At 39.9% G+C, this 26,618-nt stretch overlaps 1 protein-coding gene across 1 annotated transcript; it reads left to right on the top strand.

Annotated features, from left to right (window-relative positions):
• The first annotated feature begins 221 nt into the window (after positions 1-221).
• On the top strand, positions 222-16,955 carry gyg2 (glycogenin 2). Its single transcript, XM_071528493.1, has 9 exons — positions 222-228; positions 1,822-1,960; positions 5,260-5,434; positions 8,949-9,111; positions 10,289-10,415; positions 12,813-12,999; positions 14,502-14,621; positions 15,613-15,726; positions 16,830-16,955. The coding sequence occupies exons 1-9, from the start codon at positions 222-224 to the stop codon at positions 16,953-16,955; spliced, it is 1,158 nt and encodes a 385-aa protein (XP_071384594.1).
• The last annotated feature ends 9,663 nt before the right edge of the window (positions 16,956-26,618 follow it).

Raw genomic sequence — 26,618 nt, 5'->3', positions numbered from 1 at the left:
GATGGGATGTGACTTCAGATCGGACACAAATTCATCCTGTTGATGTTTAGCACACTTCCGATATTGACTGCCGTAACATGGGACTGTCAAATGGATTCATTTGATGTTTGACCGTGACTGTTATCGCTTCAGCAACTGGACTATCCATTTCCGATCCAATTCCTGAGTCCTTTTTAGTGGAAGAGAGAAGGAAAGTTGCGGGGTAAATAGCGTCATCAACAATGTCAGGTATGTCTTCATTCATTACAGTGGTGGCATTCTGTAAGTAGATGATTAAATATGTAGATTTGAACATGTCTAAGATGAAATTTGCATGCATCAGACCACTATCGAGGAGTAAATGTTGGTCGTTGGGCGAGCTGGTTGACCCTTTCTTTCTAACTTGTACAAAAACAAGAGTCAAGCTTCCTCAAATTGCACCCCAAATTCTGCACTGAACCTCGGGAAACAGGATTGTAATTCCCCCTGGTCTGCCCTACAGAGGTGTTAAATTATATGGAACACAGTGACCCACTTCAACAGGGAATCAGAATAGACTCAGCGATGTGCCATGCCTGGCAGGCCGCAGTGTCGGAGAGTGCCGGAATAGAGTGCCAATTGAAATTTAACACTACAACCATCCCCCGGGGGCTCGGGGGATAGCTGTAGACAAAAGGTTAGATGCCAGTGCGTCCAACGGTAAGCCAGGAAAATATAACCCTAACACAACAACACACTTAGTGAACATATAACACCATTTTTATCCATGTGGTAAAGCCTTCATGGAAATGATTGCATAGAAAGGAAGCATTCGTGGGCTTTGTGTAAATCCCGCATAGATTTAACCTAGATCCTTAGGAGGGAGCCAATATTTAATTTGTGAGGAAGTTTTACTTGGAGGCATTTTTAAGACGGCTAGACCAATGAGGGCAAAAATGGTTGTAGCGGTTCCTTTTCAAAGAGGAAATAATACTGTTGCCGATATTCGAAAATCCATATACAAATCCAAATTCTGAATACCCAGAATGTTATTCTTGTCAGGGTGGAAAAGACTCTGAAACGGTATTTAGACCATCTTGGGACACTAATAATTTGTGTATGGAATTTATGGAACCTGAGTGGAATCTAATCAAAATGTCACATTAGAATCAATTCAGTTTAAAGCTGCACTGAGCATGATGTTTATGTAGAAATCCAGCTGTCTTATAAGCCTAAATCGCAAAGTGGGGCTGCAACAGAGAAGAGCGTCCCATCCCCACTAACTGAGATGCTGTAGATTTGCCCTATTTGCTCAACTGAAATTCTGGTGTAAGTATGGTCACTGGTGGGAAATCTCCACACAGGAAGTGACAAATCCACAGTTAAGAGTGAAATAAAAATACAACATACTACAAACGAATTTTACACTCTAGCACTGCTAACAGGTATAAACCAGAATTGAAACCTCATTTAGGTACAATAACTTACACTAAAATGTTATGGGTCAACAAAGTCAGAGCCCCATTCATTGTCTACATAGCAGTACCAGATTTTACATTGTAGTAACATCACAAATTCAAGGGTTAGTTCTAGAGTGGTGTTCAAAAGTACTGAACTGTCCTCAGGCCTCAAGAAGAACATATGTGAATTCTTAAAATGGGTGGCCTTCCCCTTTAAATACGACTTTAAGCGCTTAACATAGACAGCCAATGTAATGTTGATCAATTCTATATTAAATATCTAATCAAACTACGGCATATCCATCATATCTGAGGTGGATGACAGTGACTGATGCTGATGTCTGATTTTTTAATAAAAAGACAATATCAGTCTAATTCTAGTACCTCTCTATTCCCTCTGCAGCTGGCGAGGCGTTCGTGACCCTGGTCACCACAAACGCCTACTGCATGGGAGCCACAGTGGTGGCCCAGAGTTTGCGGCGGCACGGGACGACTCGCAGCATCGTTGTCATGGTCACGCCGAACGTCTCAAAGGAATCACGGTGGGATATGGTGTGAATAAATAACACAGTACATACAAAGCAGGATACATTTCCTATGAAACAAAGTTATCAAGTTAACAAGCAAGTTCTCTGAAACATTACTATACTTGTGAGGACCTTTCTCTGACCATATGCATTCACTTAGCATAATAGGAATACACTTGTGTATTAAGTAATTAAAACATAGACACCAAAATCATCCATGTGTCCTCAGGAGATCATTGGCTCCAGTGCTCCACACTGACTCTTTAGCATACACTTTTCATAGTGTATGCCAGTGGTTCTCAATGTGGGGTCCGGGGACCACCAGGGGTCCTTGAGGGGAGCAACTTATGAATTGTTAAACTTCACCATTATTTCATCTACAAGACATTAACACAATTAGAGAATGTAGAAGAATTACTGTTTTGATCATAGTTTCTCTGTTATCTCTACCTACAATACAGATAGTCATGGGATTCTGGACAAAATCATATCTAACAAAACAAATATTCTCAGATTTAGGTCCAAGAGACAAAATCCCATCCAATGGGGGTCCATGGCCCTAATGTGGACTAAACTAGGTGTCCTTGATATAAAAAGGTTGAGAATCACTGGTGTATGCTAACGTCTGAGAAGTCTGAGGAATTTATTATTTTATTAATAAGGTGGAGAACATCAGCGCTCAAATCTTACCTGACCCAAGCGGCTTCTCTATCTCCCCTGTAAATCCTGCAGCACTCACCCATTTTAAACCTTTCACCCTATTAATTTGAGAGAAAACTATATCCCAAATCAAATCCTCTTCTTGCTAGCTGGATGTTGTTCCCACAAAATTTCTAAAAGAGATACTTGCAACCGCTAGTCCTTGTATTTTATCCAATATTAATAGTTCCTTGGCCACTGACATTTTTCCCTCTTCTTTTAAACATGCCATAGTCCAGCCCTTACTGAAGACACCTCATTTAGATCCCCTCCTTCTTAGCAATTACAGACTCATCTCCAAATTATCTTTCTTGTCTTATATGCTCCCTTTGGGTAATGTTATTCGCAAACGTATTCGCATGACGTTCTTTATCACTTTTATGCAGATGACACCCAACTGTATGTCCCACTAAAATCCACCAATTTAGTAGTCTAGCTCACCTTAATGCTCAGTTTAAATGAGGATAAATCTGAGATCATCCTATTTGGACCACCAAATTAACCTGCTTTATGACATACTCAGCAGCCTATCAGATAATATTAAGCAGGCTGCTAGAAATCTAAGTAAGTTAAGAAGGTGGTTCAGTCTTGTTTCTTCCAACTCAAGAAGATCTCAAAAATTTGGTCATTTATATATTTTGATGCTTTTATTTTCTCTCACCTGGACTATTGTAATGCACTTTACTCTGGTATTATTCAGGGATCAAACCGCCTCCAGTTGGTTCAAAATGCTGCTGCTAGGCTTGCTTGTGGTTCCAATAGATTTGGACATATCGACCCTGTATTAGTCTCCCTGCATTGGCCCCCAGTTAGTTACAAAATTGATTTTAAAATATTATTAACTTTCAAGGCCCTGTATGGCTTGGCCCCTAGATACATAATTGATCTTCTGACCCCTTATGTACCAGGGCACAGCCTAAGGTCTGTGGATGGGGCCCTGCTGGTTTCCGTCAGGGCGCCTAGCTCTGGAATGACCTGCCAGATGAGCTTAGGCAAGCATTTCTGTGGCATCTTTTACGTCCTCTTTTATATCTCTTTTATTTTATTTTTTTTCATTATGTTCTCTGATCCTTTTTGTGTTGTTTTATTCTGTCTTACTGCTGTATGTTGTACTTGCTTTGTGAAGCACTTTGTAACACTGTTAAAAAAAGGTGCTATACAAAGTTTATATATTGAGTGACAAAGTTCAAAAATGCCAGTGGATTTTATTATGGCCTACAGATTCGTAATTTAAAAAAAATGAGATATCATTGTATTTTTGGAACTATTTTACGTGAACAACCACGTATTCATCCACTGTGCAGTGATTTTTAGCTGTACACAGTCTCCCATTACCTTCCCTTACAATGGAATCAGAGAAAGTAGTCTCTGCTGGTTCAAAACAGTCTGTTATTTTATTTTATATTATATTTTGTATACATTTTTACCAATCTTCTATACAAAACTGCCAAACATAGCTGTACATCATTTAAGATTAGAGATGCTCCAAGTTTTTATTTTCTCACTTTTGAGATAACGCTAGTGGCCTACTATCAACTCAACATAGTGTTTAACATGTATGTTAAAGCAGTGATTCTCAACGTGGGGTCCGGGGACCACCAGGGGTCCTTGAGGGAGTTCCAGGGGGTCCCCAGCAAATTGATGAAGTGTTAAACTTTACCAATATTTCATTTACAAGAAGTTAACACAATTAGAGAATGTAGAAGAAGGACTGTTTTGAACATAGTACAATATAGATAGTCCCGGAATTCTGGACAAAATCATATCTAACTCAAAAAGTTGGTGTATTCCTTTAACCGTAACCATTACCCAACATAAGCCTAATCCTAAATCTAATGTTAAACCCAAATCCTAACCCTAAACTAGCCTCTTGTAGAAGTGAGAACCAGCAAAATGTCCTCAAATGTCTCCTCTTCTTGCTATCCTTGTTGTGAGAACATTTGATCCTTATAAGGATAGACGTACAACCACACACACACACACACACACACACAAACGTTGCATATATAAAACCGATGGCACCATCTCATCCAATACTGCAGCTCTAATGACTCCTGGAGCATCTCTCTCATATTAATTTGTTCCAAGAGCGAGATTCTGAACAGGATGTCCATTTTCCATCATACATTATCACTTTCGGCAAGAAGATCCTTTTTGTTCCATTAAATTATTTGCCGCAGCTTTTTCCCTGCCTCCTATCCTGCTGATGCTCTGCGTATCTTTATAAGCAGCAAAAGACAACGTTAAAAATGATGATATATACTGTAGCTTCAGCACTGATGGTGAGAAGCTCTGTGTGTGTGTGTGGGCACTCTTTGTTAAGTTTTGTTACTTTATTTGCACACTGATGCAAGACAGAGTGATGAAACACAATGATAAAACATGGCAATACAAGAAAAAGTTTTCAATGGAGAATTTTTGGTGTCCCATGGTCTAACTGCTGTGTCAGAGGCTTTTCGTGAATTTTTTGGCCTGAAAATAGGCAAATTTGAAGATATTGAGTAATGGCAAAAAAAAAAAATATCGGCTACTGGCAGCTTGAATCCGAAAATCTCAGTATTTGTATCAGCCTTCAAAAACACATATTGGTCTAACTAATCCTCGCCTCCCCATAGGTTTGCCCTTGAAAAGGTGTTTGATGAGGTTATCCTGGTCGATGTGATGGACAGCAGGGACCGGGTCCACCTGTCCTGGCTGGGACGTCCCGAGCTCGGCGTCACCTTCACCAAGATCCACTGCTGGACCCTGACCCAGTACAGCAAGTGTGTCTTCCTGGATGCAGACACACTTGTGAGTCTGCCATAGATACAGTACAGTTAACATATTTCAATTGCATTACTAAATGTTCTCTATTACTGAGAAGCCATTTTGATTCTAGAGTGACTAACAAGTGTATTGGAGTTTTAATATAAATTTCATTTCTCTCATTCCTCGCTGCTCTGGAGGCAACAAATAATCTCATTGGTTGAGTTAAAACTCAGTGGGCGGAGCCAAAGAACTAGAGTTTTTCTGGTTAAGTAACTTTAGATTGAAGCCCAATGAAAAACACAAGAGGTAACAGAGGAGGAAGCTAATATTATGAAGCCTAGCGCACTTCAAGGAATAGTTCACCCAAAAATGAAAATTCTGTCATCATCTACTCCCCCTCATGCCAGTTGAAACCCAGGTGAAGTTTGTCCATATAACACACAGGGAGGCTGCAGCACAACTCCATAGCAGCCTTCTCCAAAACAACTGAAGTCAGTGGGGACCAGTTCTTCAGAGTTCCAAAAAGACCTACAGTATATTTACACCATCATTTAGTGCAAATCTTAACTACAGCTGATTGATTTGCAACAAATAATGGTGTATAGGTCTTTCTATTCACAGTGTGATTGTTTGACTGTTTTTGTCTTGGAACTCTAAAGAAAATTGACTTCAGTTGTTTTGGACTTCAGTTGTTTTGGAGAAGGCTGCTACCAAGTTGTGCTGGCAACCTCCCTGTGTGTTATATGGACTAACAAATTTCACCTGTGTTTCATTTGGCATGAGGGTGAGTAGATGACGACAGAATTTTCATTTTTGGGTGAACTATTCCTTTAAAAATGCCATCTAGCCATACTGAGCTATCTAGGTTAGCTAGCTATCCTAACTGACCTTCCAAATTCAAATTAGCCATACTAGCCTATATAGCTATCTAGGTAAGCTAGTTAGCTAGCCTGCTGACCTTCCAGCATCATGAATAACATGGTCATGAATGAATGAAAAAAACTGCCATTTATATTTTTTATGTAGCTATATTTTGACCAGAGTTTCTTCTTTGCCATTTGCTAGTTAGCTAACTTGTGCTCAGCAAAACTGTGGTTCTTTGGCTCCACCCATTAGGGATTAACTCAACCTATGTGATTATTTCTGCCTCCAAGAAATGTTTGTATCACCCTGCTGAGTTTCAGTAATGATGGAGGACTTGCCGGAAGTTCTAGTAACGGAAGGAAGTGGAGCCCCGACTCCTTCTGCGTGTTACCTTTATTCATGTTCCCACTGGAAACAAAGTGAACCAGTTTTCAATTATTATTGTTTCCGAAACTTCCAGAGTACGCCAAATTCGATCATTAAAATTGTTCCAGCGTCTTTGTATGAAAACCGAATAGCGCCCCCTGCGTTTGGGAGGTCGTCGTTGCCACTCTAAGAACAAACTCGACAGAGCGTAAAGCCTTTGGTACAAGATTAGTTTGTATAACAATACCTCTAATCTGTGACTGACAATGAGTAGTACAAGACACTCATAAGAATGTCACTGTGGGCCTGAAAGGTTTTATATCTTCCAACAATGCTGCATCATAAAGGGAATAATTTCAGATAAATAATTTACCCACAAGGATAATTAAAGTTTTCATTCTTCCATTCATGTCTTTACAAAACACAAACCACAAGACGGCAGCTTTAATGGCTTTTTAATGGAATGACTCAGAAAAAAACAAAACACTGAGCTCTGTCTAAATAAAGCAAAACATCTTGCCGTGCCAAACCAGATATAGCACACGTCACTCCACAGCACGTGGAAACTTTGGCTCAATAATGACACTGTAGATTCCAATCTATCAGAGAGTCAACATGGTTTGTTTGACTCTTTGAAGGTTCATCCGTTTATGTTATGAACCGTTGGGTAACGGCTGGGTGTAGCGGTCATGGACGTCAAACATGCTCTCATTGAAATCAATACCCAACGCTGCCCTTAGTGGCCATGGTATAATCTGTTGCTTCTTTCAGAGCAAACAGGCGTCTTCTCATGTTAGCGGGGCATGTTTGAAGGCCGCGGGCGAGTAAATAGAGATGAACATAGGCTCTTGAGGTCATATTGGGCTGTTACATGTATTCAATCTGCATGTACATATTTGTGCACATGCATGACGTTAGGGTTAGAATTTGGTCAAAAATCGGGTTAGGTCGGGTAATTGGGTAACAGCTCCATGGGTTATAGCTTTTAAAGGAATAGTTCACCCTCATGCCAAATGAAACACAGGTGAAATTTGTTAGTCCATATAACACACAGGGAGGTTGCCAGCACAACTTGGTAGCAGCCTTCTCCAAAACAACTGAAGTCAATGGGGACCTGTTCTTTAGAGTTCCAAAACAAAAACAGTGTGAATAGAAAGACCTATACACCATTATTTGTTGCAAATCAATCAGCTGTAGTTAAGATTTGCACTAAATGATGGTGTAAATAGACTGTAGGTCTTTTTGGAACTCTGAAGAACTGGTCCCCACTGACTTCAGTTGTTTTGGAGAAGGCTGCTATGGAGTTGTGCTGGCAACCTCCCTGTGTGTTATATGGACAAACTTCACCTGTGTTTCAACTGGCATGAGGGGGAGGAGATGATGACAGAATTTTCATTTTTGGGTGAACTATTCCTTTAAGCTATTCCTTTAGGCTAACAGTATTTTCCGACATTAGGGTTAGACCGATATAACGGTTTGCCAATATTGGCCATTATTAAAAATCAGATCTAGTCCAGTGGTCCACCTCTGATATGATGGATATGATGCAGGTTGATTAATTACATATTTATTGCAGAATTGATCAATACTACACTGGTTGTCTATGGGAAGACCTTAACCTGAATTGATTATAATATGACATTTTGATTGGATATCACACAAGTATGAAAATGGATATTCTTATTCTTTTTTTTTTTTTTTGTAACCAAAGTTTATTCAACAATCTGCACATATGATGAAACAGTATTACAGATTCATACTTTTCTTTTTAGACAGTAATATCCCCCCATTATCTCCCCTTAGCCCCCCAGCATTTTCCTCCCTGCTCATAGAAACAAAATAATAATATATATATATAGTATAAGTAAATATACAATAATACAATAATAACAACAACAATAATAATAATAATAATAGTTGAATAATTTAAATAAATACAGATGACAAAATGATTGTACAACTAAAAAAAAAAAAAAGGGGGAGAAGAAGAAAAGGAATGGACAACTGGTGATACACAGAATCAACAAGTCAACCTGTTTATTCTTGTTATCCTGGGTTTTAATGGAGAGTTTTAGTGTCCCATCATGGTCTAAATGCTATTTCAGAGGTTTTTCCGCCTGGACAAGAAACAATTCTTGGGAAAACATTGAATACTTGTAATATTTTGACATGAAAATAGTCAGATATTGAACAAAATATCACCTCTTGGCAGCTTCAAATCCAAAAATCTGCACATACAGTATGCACACACCAATACAACTTTTGGACCAACCTCCATGACCTCTTCTCAACTCCTTGACCTCTTCTCAACCTTTTCCCCCTCCAGGTGCTGTGCAACGTGGACGAGCTGTTCCAGAGAGACGAGCTGTCGGCCGCCCCGGATCCCGGCTGGCCGGACTGCTTCAACTCCGGGGTGTTTGTCTTCCGGCCCTCCCTGGACACCCACGCCCGGCTCCTGGATCACGCCCAGCAGCGCGGCAGCTTTGATGGTACGCCATTAATATTGCTAGACGGGCACTTTAAAAAGGATTCCGCTCGGGCTAGCAGGCACAGAACACTGTGTGTAGGCTGAATACTGGACCAATCAATGGAATACATTCATGCACAATCAAAAGAAAAGGCAGCGTTTGTTCATAGCATAATATTCTCCCAGTCTGTTTCTCGGTTTCTGTCTGCCTTTCTCTGTTTCAAAATGAATGAAAAGGATCCATTTGTTCAGGACAATCATTTACACTGGCAATATATAGGGGGTATAACACCTAACAATGTATGAATATCTCAGCCTTATTAAGATTTTTACTGTCCCATAGCACAAAATTACCATAATATACTGCGGGGGGGTTGATCAATACCAATGACTCAACGATTACTTGGCCAATTACTGGGATTTCTGAGCTCACTTTGTGGTCCGTACTCTGTTTTGGAACAAAACCTTCCTACCTATTGGAGTTTCAAGACCCTCCCAATGTGTACTGGGATATTTAATACACACACACACACATACACACATTCATTAATTTATGCTTATTGTGCTCACATACTCATTCAATCACTAACAGTTAAACACACACCTACACCCAAAGGACCACAATGGAAATAAGCTCTGGGCTTTATTGTGTTTTATCCTTTTGACAAATATTGTACAACGATATGATGCCTCCTGCTGAGGCTGTGCATATATTATTTATGTATATATGTCATATATTTTTTATAATGTCAATAAAAAATTTAAATTCAATTCAATTCAACCGGCAAAACAAACAGGCAGCAACGTTTACTTCCAGTAACATAGCTCCTGTATGTGGACTGTAGACACAATGCATTTACACTTTCTTGTTAATGTGGTCAAATGAGATAATTTTGCTCCTGCAATTCACACACCAGCTATTTGGCCTCTTTGTAACTCTGTTAGTTGGCTCATGTTGCTTTGACAACTCACATATTAAAGTGGTGATTCTCTTTTAAACATGACTGCTAATTGGCATTCAAGTTAATATGATTCGCCTATGAAACTGCTTTTGGAATTGTGGTTTAGTAACTTTAAAGTCTTTTTTCATGTGGTGTTTCTGTTATTTCGTCCCTCTCCTGTATATTCAGAATATATTGACATTTTATCTGTCTCACTACACCCTTCTCTGCGTCTTGTGCTGTATTCCTCGTTTACAGGAGGGGACCAGGGACTCTTAAACACTTTCTTCAGTAGCTGGGCGGTGACAGACATCAGTAAACACCTGCCCTTTGTCTACAACCTCAGTGCCAGCACAGTGTACACCTACCTCCCTGCTTTCCAACAGTGAGTGTTCCTGCACCACCTGGGGCTGTTTTCCATTATACACAGGGATAAATGCATCTAAACTCAGTTTATTTGCGGAATTGAGTTTACCACCTTTTTCGGCTAACACAAATCTTAATGGTATACATCAGTGGTTCTCAACCTTTTTCATAGCAAGGACCCTAATTTAGTCCACATTAGGGCCACGGACCCCCATTTGATGAGATTTTGACCCAAATCTGAGAATATTTTTATTGTCAGATATGATTTTGTCCAGAATTCCATGACTATCTGTATTGTACGGAGAGAGATAACAGTGAAACTATGATCAAAATAGTCATTCTAAAATGACAAAATTATGAAGTTTAACAATTCATCAATTTGCTGGGGACCCCCTGGAATGCCCTCAGGGACCCCAGGTTGAGAACCACTGGTATACATGGTAGTAAATAGTATAGTAATGCAAGTTATATGAGGATAGGGACTTTTAAGGAAAAAAAGAGCATACTGTATATTAGTGCTGAAATATTGGAAGTCACAGTTTACCATCCTTATTATTTACCTTTACATTGCTGATCATTACACCACAGTACATTGATTTGTGATAGTTTAACTATACATGAAATGTGTACATAATGTACATGACTGTATGACACTAGTCACATCTGTGCAGGGTGCACCAGCATGCACCTTTAATGTAAAGATTACAGTGGGGAAGAGAGGGAAAGTATTCTGACGTATCCTCTGGCATACTAAGCATTTGATGGATGCTGATGTACAGTTTGTGGCCAAGTTTGACATCAACCCAAACAAGCACAAAAATTTCACAGTGTGATAATGGCAGGGTAAAAATCATATTAAAACAGCTTTGGAAACTGTTTTGAACTGATATCAGAACTATATAGGTATATTTAGGTTCTGATTTCACAAAATGATGCAGGTAGCAGCTGGACGACTACAGATCATACAATACGATATGATACAACACGATACGGTACGATACGATACAATATGATATGATACGATATGATCCGCTACAATAAGATACAATACAATACGATACAATACAATGCAATATGATACACTACAATAATTTCAATTTCAATTCAAACTTTATTTCAGACTCAGGGTCCAGATAAAAAAACAAACAGGACATAACATACAATGAGTTACATACAAAGGATCAATAAAAGATCATGGTTTAAAATATATATTAATGTCTTACAAAGAGACAACTGTACCAATGTCTCCACAGCTGGGATTGGTAGCGTGTAGAACTAAACCGTATGTTTGATAAAACCAAGATGATTTTATTTACAGAGTCATCAAGTCGGCAAATAAATTTATACATGAGATTTCTTAAAACAGCTTGGAAAGTATTGACTCCTGCAGCCACAAACATTTCACTTGCACTACACCATCTAGGTCTTTTAAGTAGTATTCTCATGGCATCATTATAAGCTACTTGAAGTCTCTGTAAGCTTGCTTTTTTGTAGTTTGACCACAGGTGTGCAGTATAGAGCGGTGTACAATATGCTATATATAAGATACAATACGATACGATACGCTACAATAGGATACAGTAAGACAGTGTTTCTCAACGTGGGGTCCGGGGACCACCAGGGGTCCTTGAGGGGGTTCCAGGGGGGTCCCCAGCAATTTTGAATTGTTAAGCATTATTTAATTTACAAGCAGTTAACACAATTAGAGAATGTAGAAGAAAAGACTATATTTTGATCATAGTTTCTCTGTTATCTCTCTACCTACAATACAGATAGTCATGGAATTCTGGACAAAATCATATCTAACAATAAAAATATTCTCAGATTTGGGTCCGAGAGACAAAATCTCATCAAATGGGGGTCTGTGGTTCTAATGTGGACTAAATTAGGGGTCTATTGTATGAAAAACAAAATTGAGTATATTAATTGCAATAGATACAAAATATAACAAGTATTTAGAAGAAAAATAATAATAATAAAAAAAAAATTATACAAGCTCAGAAACTGCATTGTCCACAAAAATTAGTCATTCACTTGACCATCTGTTAAATCTAAGTCTTTAACATAATTAATGAAGGGCATCCATATATTCTCAAATATATGCTTTTTAGCCTTTAATATGTAGGTTATCCTTTCTAATGGAAGGCTTGATAACATCCGTCTTATCCATTGATTAGTGCCTGGTCTGTGAACTGTTTTCCATAACAGTGCAATACATTTTTTGGCGTTAAGCAAGCAGGGATCTATAAATGTTCGTTCAGTTTTACTATAATTATGATTCTCTGGATATAAACCCAACAGAAAAAGCTTGGGGTCCAATAAGATTTGTTTTGAAATATAACTCCTACCTCTTCCCCACTGATCGGCTTTTGATCAATGCAATGTGTAAACCTGCTGGAGTTTTGTTTCCGCACAGGTTTGGCCACAGTGCAAAGATTGTCCATTTCCAAGGAGCAGTTAAACCGTGGAACTGCAGCTCCGGCAGCCAATCAGACAGCAGTATGGGACGGTTCGTCACCCAGTGGTGGAAGGAGTACCTCGGTCACGCGCCCCCCGTCCCACCACAGACACAGTCCAGCGAAGACTGTGAGCAACTGCAACAAGTACGGGCGTCCATGCGGTTTGAAAACTTTATTTGTGACCCAAGGGGGGAAAGTGTCGCCCCAATGGGAATGCCAGCATATTGATAAAACAAGAGTCTTCTCATTCAGTTCTGTTTATTCTTCATCTGGGTGCCGATATGACATGAATGAGAATTTTTGAATATCATTGCGTATTAAACAGCTCAACAGAATCCATCCAACTAAGCAAAGTTTAAGCAAACTTTCAAAATGTCGCAAAAAATAAAAGAATTAAGTGTGTTTCCATCAGGTGGGTTGAAGTGAATGAATTAGCTTCCTGAATGTCAAAAAAAAAACACCAGAAAAATATTAATATTTTTCATGTCAGCTAATGTTGGTCATATTTCTTGCTTGGAGGGAAGGCGTCTTGCATTTTACATTGGTTTTTTTTATCCAACAAATATATTTCCATCACTATTTATTGAAAAAAATATTTTCTGGTTCAAGCAATATTGAGGAATTTTTTACTGAAATTTCCATTCCCTACTTCTAATTCAAGTAGCTGGTGAATCCTATATAATCCTATATACACTACCAGGCAAAAGTGTGGACACACCTGATTGAATGCACTATGTTTTTCATTCTCTTAAAGCCGTTTTGATCTAAAGATGTAGCACCCAATAATGTAATAATTTCCTGAAAATGTAATAAAATTTGCACTTAACTTGATCGAAAATGTAATAAAACCCAATAATGTAATAACTTGACTAATAATGTAATAAAATGTCCTGACTGATATTGTAATAACATTTTACCGATAATGTAATACCTTGTAATGTAATACCTTTACATTATAATAAAACCCAATAATGTAATAACTTGACCAATAATGTAATAAAATCTCCTTACCGAAATGTTATTACAGTATCAGTCAGGACATTTTATTACATTATTGGTCAAGTTATTACATTATTGGGTTTTATTACATTTTCGATCAAGTTAAGTGCAAATTCTAATACATTTTCAGGCGTTATTACATTTTCAGGAAATTATTACATTATTGGGTGCTACAGGCTTCTGCTTAAATGCTTGAAATGAGTTTCTTAGACAAATAGAAACAGTGAAGTTGATCCTATGTATGAATTTCTTTCCAAAGCCTTTACAGCTACTTTAAAGAATCTAAAATATAAGATAGTTTGGATTTGTTTAACACTTGTGTTTGGTCACTGCGTAATTCCATTTGTGTTATTTCATAGATGTCTTTACAATTATTCTAAAATATGAACTTTTGACTGGTTGTGTATATGTATGACACAGACCATCCAGCAGTTTCAGCCTGTCCTTCTTGTCATATAGACCGGGGATGTGCCACCATGTGTCATATTTGGCCAAGACTCTACAGGTGTCCTTTCCAGCAAACCTCAACAGCAGCTCATTTCACCGATTAGTTCCTCCTCTCTGGTTGGAGGGGTGCTAATCGGTCGCCCCGTCCCCCGCTCTTGGCCGCCGTCCCGCCACTTTAACGCCCCTCTCTCGCTGTGCAGGTCCAGGAGAGTGACGCCAAGACCCCGTTCAGGGAAAACCTGGACGTTTCCAACTCGCTGCTGGCGTGTTTTTCGCCGCCTGCCGAAAAGCCCCGTTCACCGTCTGAAGAGAGGGAGACGGTGAGTTCAGAGATCAAGTGTTATGATATTTATTGATAGTGATATTGTGCACAAAAACTCAGAATAACTCAAGATGATAGACACTTCATACGGTAACACTTTACAATAAGGGTACACTAAGTTAAGGGTTAGTTAATGCTTAATACGCATGAACTAATCCTTAATTAACAGTTAACTAATGTGTAATTTACTAATGGTGTTCATGTTAACTAAGGTATAAACTATTAAATAATGTATAAATGAATACCTTAGTTAACATGAACACCATTAGTAAATGCTTATTAAGCATGAACTAACCCTTAATTAATGTACCCTTATTGTAAAGTGTTACCTTTCATACTTAGATCACAGGTTCCCCCTATAGAGTGAATGATCTGAGCACTTTACTGCATAAATTTGCATATTAATTGCAGATTAAGAGATTTTCTTTAAGTCACTATAATGCTTTAAGATGTGGAGTTCATGCCTTATGTGCAGACAAGTATGCAGATATAGAAATATTAGCCATTTAATGCATTAATTAGCTTAATTAATGGCCTCATTATCATAAGTTGTAATGTTTAATATATCATGGTGATTGTTGAGGGGACATTAGGCAGCTCAAGTGCCTCTTGTTAGTTCTGGTAGAGTGTAGATGGGATTGTTAATTTATGGGTGTTTCTGCTCGGCTGCATGGGATTCTGCTAAAAAAAAAAAAAAAAAAAAGAGCTCTTTATCTGCTGCAGGGCTTTGAGTTCAGGTTCTCATTACGTTTCTGCCATTCCTCTGATTCATTTCTACTTGATGCATTGTGATTATACAAGCTTATGCTGAGACTAACACCTTCCAGTAAGACACCACCCACCCACGCACATACAGTACATCAAGGACTGCTTATATTATGCTTTCATAATAGCTAATCTGCATGATAAAACTAACTTTTCACACGTTTAGCTGCGCTTTCTGTCTATGTATGCGGACAGTGTGACATGATACTGTGTGGTGGCTGCAGTGTTCACACCCAGATAACACACCGGTGGAGGAGAAGCCAGCAGAGTCGGAGAAGCCGGACAGCCAGGACCCACCTATGGGTGCAGAGGGCGCCTCAGACACCCATACAGAACCTGTATGTCAACCATTCCTTTCTATACAATCACAGATCAGGGTTCGATCGATATGGGATTTTTATTTATTTATTTCGTTTATTTCAGTGGTTCTCAACGTGGGGTCCGGGGACCACCAGGGGTCCTTGAGGGAGTTCCAGGGGGTCCCCAGCAAATTGATGAATTGTTAAACTTCAGCATTTAATTTACAAGAAGTTAGAGAATGTAGAAGAATGACTGTTTAGATCATAGTTTCACTGTTATCTCTCTACCTACAATACAGATAGTCATGGAATTCTGGACAAAATCATATCTAACAGTAAAAATATTCTCATATGAAAAAGGTTGAGAATCACTGGTTTATTTGATAGGGACAATGCAAATTAACATACCGTAGTGCCACTTGATGCAACTGATATTCTGCATACAGAAATTATTGCTAGATTCCAACTCCTGTCCCTAGTTAGGCTTTTCTTAAGAGAAAAAACAAAAAAGGAAGAAAATATCAAGGTTACATACAATTATGAAGCTTAATTTAAAGAAGGGAAAAATGAAAAAACAACAAGCAATAATAGTAAAATAATCAAGTCTCAAGTTATTGATCGGATGATTAAAAATGCATACAGCTCTGATTTTTCTTCAGCCATGCCTTTAACATTTTTTATTAAACACCTCCTTCTGGGTTTGCATATTAACCGAATAAACACAAACACAGAGGAGAAATGTAATAAATAAATAAATAAATAAATAAAATATGGAAGCAGGATACCAAAGCTAAAGTGCTATGCTTTGGCCCGTGAATGTTAACGGTTTAGAATTCCGCTCAGCCGTCAGTTAGCGGCAAGTGTTGACACTTTCTCAAAGTACGTAATGAAAGGTTCCCAGCGAGAGAAATATATATATTTTTCCCCCCCCCGACTCCCCTAAGAGTAAATTTCAACTTTTCTCGTTTTCAAAATATCATTCTGTTGCCACGTCAGAAACGAGAGATCAGATCCACGACTTGCAGCTAAAGTCGAGGGGGGGAAAAAAAAAGAGACTTCTTGCGTTGAATTCCCTTTTGAAGATTTCTACTGATTTGTTATCAACACAGGTTTTTATTATTATTATTTTTTTGGATTTGCAGACGGCTGTTGATGTGGAGGCGGAGCGGCTGGAGCGGCGCAGGCTGTGGGAGGCGGGCCAGGCCGACTACCTGGGCAGAGACGCCTTCCACAACATCCAGAGCAAACTGGACCTCTTCCTGGACTAGCCCGTCTACACCTATGAGCGCCTCTGTGATGTCAGACTGATCTGGGTCCAGTGTTCGTTTGACGTCCTTTCAGTTAGTCAGTCTTACTTGGGATCCTCAGGTGTCAGTCAGGCTAGGGTTTGCAGATATAAGGGTTTGACTGATACTGATAGTGATGACTGATGTGTTTGGATTGAAGCTGATATTCAAATCTTTTCAATTTGACCATTTTCATACCAAAAAAAATCCCCAAAACCCCAATTATTCAGTGTTTCCCCCACATTTTCACTCTATTCAGGGTGGAAAAGCCTCTAAAACAACATTTAGACCAGTGATTCTCAACCTTTTTCATATTAAGGACCCCTAATTTAATAAACATTAGGGCAACGCACCTCCAGTTGATGACATTTTGTCTCTCGGACGCAAATCTGAGAATATTTTTATTGCTAGATATGATTTTGTCCAGAATTCCATGACTATCTGTATTGTAGGTAGAGAGATAACAGAGAAACTATGATCAGAACAGTCATTCTTCTACATTCTCTAATTGTGTTAACTTCTAGTGAATTAAATAATGGTGAAGTTTAACAGTTGATCAATTTGCTGGGGACCCCCTGGAACCCCCTCAAGGACCCCTGGTGGTCCCCGGACCCCACGTTGAGAACCACTGAGTTAGTCCGTCTTACTTAGTTCCTCAGGTGTCAGTCAAGCTAGGGTTTGCAGATATAAGGGTTTGACTGATACTGATAGTGATGCTGATGTGTTTGGATTGAAGCTGATATTCAAATCTTTTAAGTTTGACCTTTTTTTTTCTCCCCGTAATAAATTCATAACTTAACGTTTTAGTCGCAATAAAGCCATGCCATTATAACTAAGGCAGTACAAGATACAGAAAAGTAACAGAAACTTTTGATCGCTCCTTAACCCTGACCTACCCCATCCCCATGGGTCTTTCTCTAAATTCCACTATACATGCAGGATATTTCCTAACAGTACGTTGCAAAATAAATAAGAAAAAAAAAAGATAAAAATAGACATTTATATCATGGCTCTAGCTGCGTTGAGTGCCTCCTTCCTAGCCTCGGGCATAACCTGGCCTGCCCCGTTCATCCTAGCAACAGAGAGCTCCATAGATAAAATCCTACTATAAAATGAGGAAAACTCTATCTGTCTGCATCCATTTTGCTCCTCAATGGGTCGGCCAATCAATCTGAAACTGCACATGGGCATTGAGCATTGGCATAGTGTTTCAGAGACGTTTTGTTATTTGTTCCCAAAAACTTCTAACTGATGGAAACTCCCACATGATATGTAAAAATGTCCCCATTTGATTCAAATCACATAGGGTACAGTTTGGAGAAGTAGTTATATTCATCCTAAAATGCTGCTAAAATTAGACAATTTTCATACCAAAAAAATCTGCAAAACCCCAATTATTCAGTGTTTCTCCCACAATTTCACTCTATTCACGGTGGAAAAGCCTCTGAAACAGCATTTAGACCATCATGGGAAATTAAAATTCTCCATTAAAATCCAGGACAAAACTAATCAAAATAAAACATTCATGGAATCTGATGTCAGTTCTCCAATAAATATGTAATCACACCAGTCCGACACTGACTACACTACATCCCATTTTTCCTAGAAAGCCAATATCAGCAAACCAATATATCTCTATAATCCTATTAGACATTGCTGAAAAATACTGTTATTTAAAAAATATATCTGTAATCTCTGGCTTTAGTAGGATTTGGACTCAGAAAAAGGCTGATACCCTCGGGGCTACAGGAGTTTTTGGGTTCGAGTCAAATTTTCAGGCCCAAGTCGAGGTCTGCTGCATTTGCTTTCTCCAGCACAGAGTAGAAGATATAAGGGTTTTTCAACTTTTAGGGGAATCCAGCTGCATCAAACAAAGTCAAACAATCAGGGAAAAGGAGCTGAGTGGATTCCAAACAGGGTTGGGAAATGTAAAATGTAACTGTATTCTGATTACAGGCTGCTTATAAAAAATGAGAGGATTACTTCTGCGAATGTTTTTAAAGTGAGAAACTCATAAAGCCATTTCAATAGTGTCAGGTGTTTTGCGTCTTTACACTGCAAAAAATCTTCATCTTAACAAGTCATTTAGTCTATTATTGAGTCCTAAAACTGTAATTTTCTTAAAATAAGTGAAAAAAATCTGCCAATTCGGTTAGATGCTTTCATTTGTTTCCAATACAAATTAACTTGTTTCAAAAATTTTGTAGAATCAAGTGTTATTTTCTTGATAGTAGTGCAGTGATCTGCCATATTCTGACTTTTTTCAAGATACACTCATTTCTAGACAAGTGGAGTTATCTCACCTCACTGGCAGATTTTTTTTATCTTGGTTTAAGACAAATTAGGCTAAATGACACTAAATGACTTGTTAAGATGGATTTTTTTTGCAGTGTACAAAATGTGGCACAGAGGCAAATTTGTGTCTGAATGCAAACTTACGTTAACGTAATTTTCACTTTTTCTTATTTGTACCTTTATACCTCAAATATGGCAATTTAATCAGAGCTGAACTAAAAGTAACCCGAATACATTACTGAGTTTTATTACTGACTACAATTTTGATGAATTTTCAATGAATTTTAAAAGTACCCAACCCAACCTTATAGCTGATCACAGGTCTGTTTTCAAGCACTGACAACTCAAACTTTTGACTCACTGTGACATTGTTTGTTTTGCATTCCTACACTATTCTGCTTTCATCCTCAGCTTGTCTGATATCTGTGGGCTCCTGCTTGGCTCAGCAATATTTTAGACCAGATAACGTGCTTGTGTTTATTTTGAGGAAACTAAATCATAGGTTTCCATTTCAGATTTGCTTTCTGGTTCTAGAGATGAGGATCTATTCCAAAACACTACATTACAAAAAGAAAAACTCTACCTGTTAATCACTCTGTATCAAAATATAAATGTTCCAGCCTGTAAAAGTGTAACCGGTGTGACCTAAGTTAACTATTACTCTTTATAAAATACCATGATTGTCTTATGCTACCCATCACTTTTTGAATGGAGGATATATCATTTTATGAATATCTGTCATGCATCTTCTTTTCTATTTTTGTCAACGAAATACAAATCTTTCACCACTTTCCTCCTGATTAGAGATCACATACACAGATAGACAGACAGATAGATAGATATTGTCTATCTATATACAGTATATTTATTCATTCATCTGGAGAGAAATTCAGTAGTCACAGCAGAAACACACACTGGAAACACAATACAATACAACATAACACAATTAATAAAGATTATAAAATTAAAATTCTATGTTTGTCCTCCAGTCTATTAACATACAGTATCAAACATAAGCCCTCCCCACACACACATTCTTCTGCACTCATTTCTGCTTTATGCACTAATTTAGACTTGAGACCACAGGAGGTTATGTGTTGATTTTTCCACTAGGGGGCACTGTGGCTTTTCCTTCAGCGCTCTCTCCTCATCATGGCATGGAATCAGAGAAGCAGCAACACAGATTAATAGGTGTCTGACTGCAGTCAACAGTATGCCGTGTGATCCTTATCCACCGGGCACATGGCGCATGTAATTTTCATAGGCATTCCTCCTATACTGTTGTGACTCGGTGATGGGGAGGCGATAGCGAGCTGAATACAGAGCGGGGAGGCGAGAAGGTGAGATCAGGCCAAGCGCTGTGCCGTCAATGAAAGGGCCTTATGATGATTGCCTTGAAAGATAACTTGGCACACAGCTATTCTCAGCTGAACAGCTCCCGCTTGACTCCGATTCATCGAGATTAAAGTGCGGGCGCCGATCTGGGATAAGTCGCCCGGTTCCCCTTGACCGCCTCATTCATTAAGATCTGAAAGGCAAAAGGAATCTGAGATCTGTCCCACCCCGCATGACTCTGAGGCTCTTGAAATAACACTGTTAAACACTGGTTTTTCTCCAGACTAACAACCGCAGGAGGGGTGACGTCTTTATTTGGTTCGGAGGGCCCCAAGAGTCTGCAGGTTTTCGTTCCAACGGCAGCCGATTTCACTAATTAGCACACCTTCGAGAAGAGAGGAGGAACCGATCGGAGAAATCGCCTGCTGTAGTGCTTAGTTGGCACATTGGAGCCTCAAGCTGTGTTCGCGTCATGTCGGATTTACCCTCAATACAACCCACCGACTGGGAAAAAAACGTTCACTTCAACATTATAATCACGTAGAATGTAATCAAGTAGGACATGGGAATTTTTTGCGGGCTACGATATCGCTGACTTGCTGTTGCGAATTGCAGAAGCGCGTCAACACAAATGGCAAACATGGCGGCGAATAAATACTGTGAAGTAGTCGCGCACATCCAAAAACCTTCAAGGCAGGTGCTGGACCAATAGAAGACAGCATGAAAGAAAGAAAGAGGAAGGTCCGCACACTGTAGCTCCCTTTAGGTCTTTTAATTAAACATCCCACGCGCCATTACTTCTTCAAACATTTCTCAGAGGCAGAGCTGCTCTGGAGGCAGAAATAAGCTCATTGGTTGAGTTTTAGTGGGCGGAACCAAATAACCAATTCTGGTTAGGTAACTGAAGCCCAGTGAAAAAGGCTTGAGGTAAGAGAGGAGGAAGCTAATATTGTGAAGCCTAGCGCTCTTGCTACTTACTGAAAAAAAATGTAGGTTAGCCATTATATAAGCTATCTAGGTTAGCTAGTTAGCCTAGCTGACCTTCCAAGTTCAAACCATACTAACCTACATCTATCTAGGTAAGCTAGTTAGCTAGCTGCTGACCTTCCAAGATTATGAATGCTATGGCCAAAAGTACCATTTATATTTTGTATGTATATTTTGACCAGAGTTCCTTCTTTGCCATTAAAGTTTGCCAGTTGGCTAACGTGTACGCTCTGAAAAATTCTTTGGCTCCACCCACTGAGGTTTAACTCAACCAATGAGATTATTTCTGCCTCCAACAAACGTTCAAACTCCAGTCTGCATTTTTGATTGATGGCACTTGGTTGAGAACCACTGCTCTAAGTGACATCAGCTGACCTCGCTGATGCTACGCTAACCCACAAAGAATTTCACCGTACCGAACAAGTGTATTTGCTTCGAAAATGTGGCATTGACACCCATATGCGTTGTAGAAAATTCCACAGCTGTCAGGTACATTAATGCTCGTCTCAAGGAGGATGAAATTGAGCGCCACGCTTGGTTAAAGACCCGGGAGCTCCGGGTGCTGTTTTTCGAGACCGAGAGGTCCTTGTGAAACAAGGAAGGCAGGACTCAGGGTTGATGAAGCACCTGGGTTCTTTTCTCTCTTTTTTTTTTATCCCCACTTGTTTATTCTTTCTTTTCAACAGAAGTGTATTCCACTCTGCGATTTCTTTTCAATGGGGCACAGGTCTGTTCCGATGAAAAAATAGTGCTGATAATGTCCCCATCTGCAACTCTTTTATGGCTGGATGTGTGTACTACGTTTCTGCTCGAGTGAGTGCTTGTGATTCAAGGGTTTATGGAAGAGGCTGTGTGTGTGTGTGTGTGTTTTAGTGAACAAAATACAGGAAGAGCAAGGAGAGAAACTGCGTGTGTGTGCAGGTGTACAAGTCCATGGCAGTCAGCCACAGCCGATATCTGAGACACGCAGTGATTGCCCTCATATACACATATACACGCAGTATGGCCGAAAAAGAAATGTGATAACTGTCACAGAATCCTAAGCACCTCCATATGTCGTGCGGTTAACTGCTTTGAACCGCCTCCTCCACTCCACCATGTGCGGCAGGCAGCAGTCGCATGACTATTTTGATTCATGCTCAAAGCCGGTCTGCTAATTTGATCAGCGGTTCGACCGGTGGCTCCGGATTCTAATGACCCACAATTTCTGCCATCAGGCTAATTGAGGATCGCAAAAGTAATGACAGTCAGCTGTGGAGGGGAATACAGGGCGCGCTCGTTTCAAGGCTCCGGGGTCGGGCGGCGATGTACCGGCTGGGTGGAGTTTGTCCTCCCAGCGGCAGGCTGCTGACTGAAAACAGGCCGCCAACCAAACCAGAAACCCACAATCTGACAAGGAAGCAATTTAACGGCAAAAGAAATAAAGTCCATCCATATTTCCGCATCTCTTGACTTGTTAAAGGAGTAGTTTTTGTTTTGGAACTCTAAAGAACAGGTCCCCATTGACTTCAGTTGTTTTGGAGAAGGCTGCCACCAAGTTGTGCTGGCAACCTCCCTGTGTGTTATATGGTCTAACAAATTTCACCTGTGTTTCATTTGGCATGAGGGTGAGTAGATGATGACAGAATTTTCATTTTTGAGTGAACTATTCCTTTAAGATACATTTTTTCCCCAGAGAGCCCATAAGAAAGCCATATAGATATTCTCATGTTGCTGTTTATTGGGGAGCGCAACATGCAAATTAAGCAAGAATTCGTAGAAAGTCTAATCTAAACCAGATTAACTACGGTAGACTAAATTAAATTGCATTCAGCAGCATGTTGGCCTACATGTCTTTTCATCTTCTCTTCTTCTTCTTCACATCTTCACATGCTCTGAGTTGGTTTATCAAATGATTAAGTGTGTGACAAGCGGCCGTAAACAAGCGCATCCCACGAAGACGGCAAAAGGTTAAGACGCGGGGAGTGGATCCAAAGGTCACCGCACTGCAGCTGGAACCTAAGAAATCACTTTATTTGTCAGATTTGGGGAGAGAGTCTCGAATTCCTTATATGGTTGACAGAGACCGAGGGCCGCAGTACACTCAGCAATTTTTTTTTGGGCAACGTTCCCAGCAGCAGGAAACTAACTAAGACCCCGGACCAAACACTATTTCCTGACAAACGTCTCCTTTTTAATTACAAAGCTGAAGCAACTCCTTGGGTAGTATTGCCCGAAAATATGACCCTTTGTGAACTGCCCTATTCAGATTCCCTCCAAATCAGTTTTGCATGTGCAAGACAATACATTTTTCCACTTTTAAGCATTTCCGTGCCATGTGCCGCTTATTGTAGGCACCTGCAACCTTATGTTCCCGGGTTGCTCCGAGTCATGCCTCGACACCGCACACATAAACACTTCCTGCACTTAACATTAGTCAAACCTTTTACTTCTAATGCTGTCAGAGCGTACGGTGCTCGGTTGCCGGAGGACGCCGCTCGGAGATCAACATTTCACATCTGATTTGGTGGGGTGGGGGGGGGTGTTTTGCTCATTTAAACGAGTCAGAGGAGTCACGCGGCAGCCTGTGCGAGCGATTTTTGCAGAAACGCTCGGCGTGGCCCGGCGCCATTCCCTTTCCGAGCGTTCGCGAGGCACGTGCGCGCTCCCCCCCACCCCCCCCCGCACGTGCGCGCTCGGAATTAAAAAAACCAACTCAAAGCGCTCGAATCCGAACGTCGCGAAAGCCGCCCGTCAACATCACAGCGGAACCGCCGAGCCGCAGAAAGGGAAGACGGGGGGCTTAGTTCAAGCGCTGCTTTCATTTACCAAGGAATCTCTCAACATCCGCGCTCTGTTCTCACGCGCGGAAGACAGAGCCCAGTGTTTTCGGTTGTAGTCGTCTTTTCAACTTCTCTTCAAACCCGGCTCAGATATGAAGCGCCTTGATGTTCGAATGTATTGATCGTGTTGCTGTAGGACACACAGGCTCTCCACCGCCCGAGCTCCCTTTGTGCCGTCTTTGATTCGTCAATCAGCTCGCGCACCATGTTAAAATCTCCAACCAGGCAGCCACAGATCATAGGAGGTTCCCCTCACTAATGCTTTACTTCTTTTCCGCGGCGTCTGGGTCGAGGATGTGCCTTGATTGCGAATAATCCCCCCCCCCCCCCCCCAAATAGCGACTTCTCTTTCGATTCCGTATGATGTCGGTGAGCCTGTTTGCGTAACAGAGCATCGCGAGTCAGAACAGTAAAGCGGCGGGGAAGAAACGGCTCACGTAAAACGGCGTAAACATCCGAGAGCGCGGCATTACTTAACGTCGTCGGCTGCCTTTTTCCCCCCCAGTAATGAGAACGTTAACTACTTCGGCGCTAGCAGCCACACGTGAGGGAAACAGGTGGGCCCAAGATGTGGAGCTTTTTCCCGGATCTGTGTTCGACCAGGTCCCGGGTCACAGACAGACAGCTCCGGGATACCTAGAGAGGTCACGGGGGAAGCAGAGCGCCGCGAGCAATCCGGTTTAGCGGTCGGGCCTCTTTGTGCCATGTGGGGGGGGAAAAAAAGTGGAGAAAAGCATGCATCACTGCGGCTCAATCAATTTACAGGGTGGAAAATGAAGCGAAGCCACAGCAAAAATGTTTTCATCTGAAAGAACGAGGCTAAATTGCATCGGGGTGGAAGTCACAATAGAAAATATAGTCTAGGTATGGCATTAGTTAACCTCAGCGCCTTGACTTTGAATGTGCTGTGATAAATAGTAGGTTTAATACAGCGAATCGAACACATTAAGATCTTTCAAAGTGTGATTCTTTGAGACAGAATCTGCTGAACTAATGGGGGATTTCCTCATGAATCCAGATGTTCCTCCTTTCTGGAAGAGGAGAGCGTGACTGTATAATACAGTAATTCCCAGAGCGATGATTGGAAGTTTTTACTCTTCGAGAGTAATGGTGACCTACTTCCTTCATCCAAAATGCTAAGTTGAGTATTTTCTCAGACTTTTATCTGTGCTCTGCGCTCTAAGGCCAGCTGGATGAAAATCCTTCCAACTCGTAACTTTGGACTAATTTTAAGAGAAAAATACATATAATTCTTAACTCCTTAAAAAGTTCTTGTGTATATTTCCTCAACCTTTTCTTGGCAAATGCTCCTTTTTCCAAGTTCTCATATAAACATTATTCACTCTTAAGGATGTCATTTAAAGTACAGTGGCACACAATCTTGAGTCATCATTTTTCAATCTTTTACTATCCCTACCTCAGCAATAAAAAAAGTTTTCATGAGTTTTTTTGTTTTGTTTTTAGACTGAGCTTAGTAAAAATGGGTAGAAATCTTTTATTAAAATATGTAAAAATTGTTATGCACCAGTCTGTCAAAGACAAATAATTTACAAATGAGGACATAGCAGAGACTGCATCAGCATTTTTCATAAGCTGATTCTAAGATGACACACACTGCTGAGAGCAGGAAACAATCACAGTTATTGAAAAATGTGACTCCAGTTATTGAAGCAAGTGAAAATGACTTGAGTTGGAGGTTTATGAAATGGTATCGGATGCCAAGAAATGTTTGTGATGAATTCGGTAAAATATGCCAAAAAAGAAAAACAATCTATCACCTGCCTTAAAAAAAAATCAATCTCAGCAACATTATACATATTTCCGATCAATTTTGTATTATATAAGTTAAACAATATTTTCTAGGTAAAAAAAAATGTGAAGCTATGCAGTTCTATACAGCTTGACATAAACTGTCATTGTCAGAAGAGATGGAAAAGAAAACTACTGTATTATCAAAGCAAACGTCTCCTTACATGTACAGTTGTAGAATGCTACCAACATAGTCTTTGGTCACGGATCATGATGGGATTAGTGGAAGGATAAATTGCTTTAACATTCAACACCTTTCATTTTAAGTGTAGCCTATAAAGAGACAAAGTCTGATGTAATTTTGTATGCTAAGTTAGCATTTCCAGCATTTGTTGTGTCCAAAATCCCTATGGAAAATATGAATGGGATTTGCAAGAATCCAACCATTTGTGCTACA

The sequence above is a fragment of the Centroberyx affinis genome, unplaced genomic scaffold (assembly GCF_046629955.1).
Source record: "Centroberyx affinis isolate AG114_WGS23_722 - 3 ecotype Tasmania unplaced genomic scaffold, CSIRO-AGI_Caff_v1 ptg001680l_1, whole genome shotgun sequence".
NCBI classification, from domain to species: domain Eukaryota; kingdom Metazoa; phylum Chordata; class Actinopteri; order Beryciformes; family Berycidae; genus Centroberyx; species Centroberyx affinis.
The sequence above is the reverse complement of the archived record's forward strand: the minus strand, read 5'-3'. Positions and strand labels throughout refer to the sequence as shown.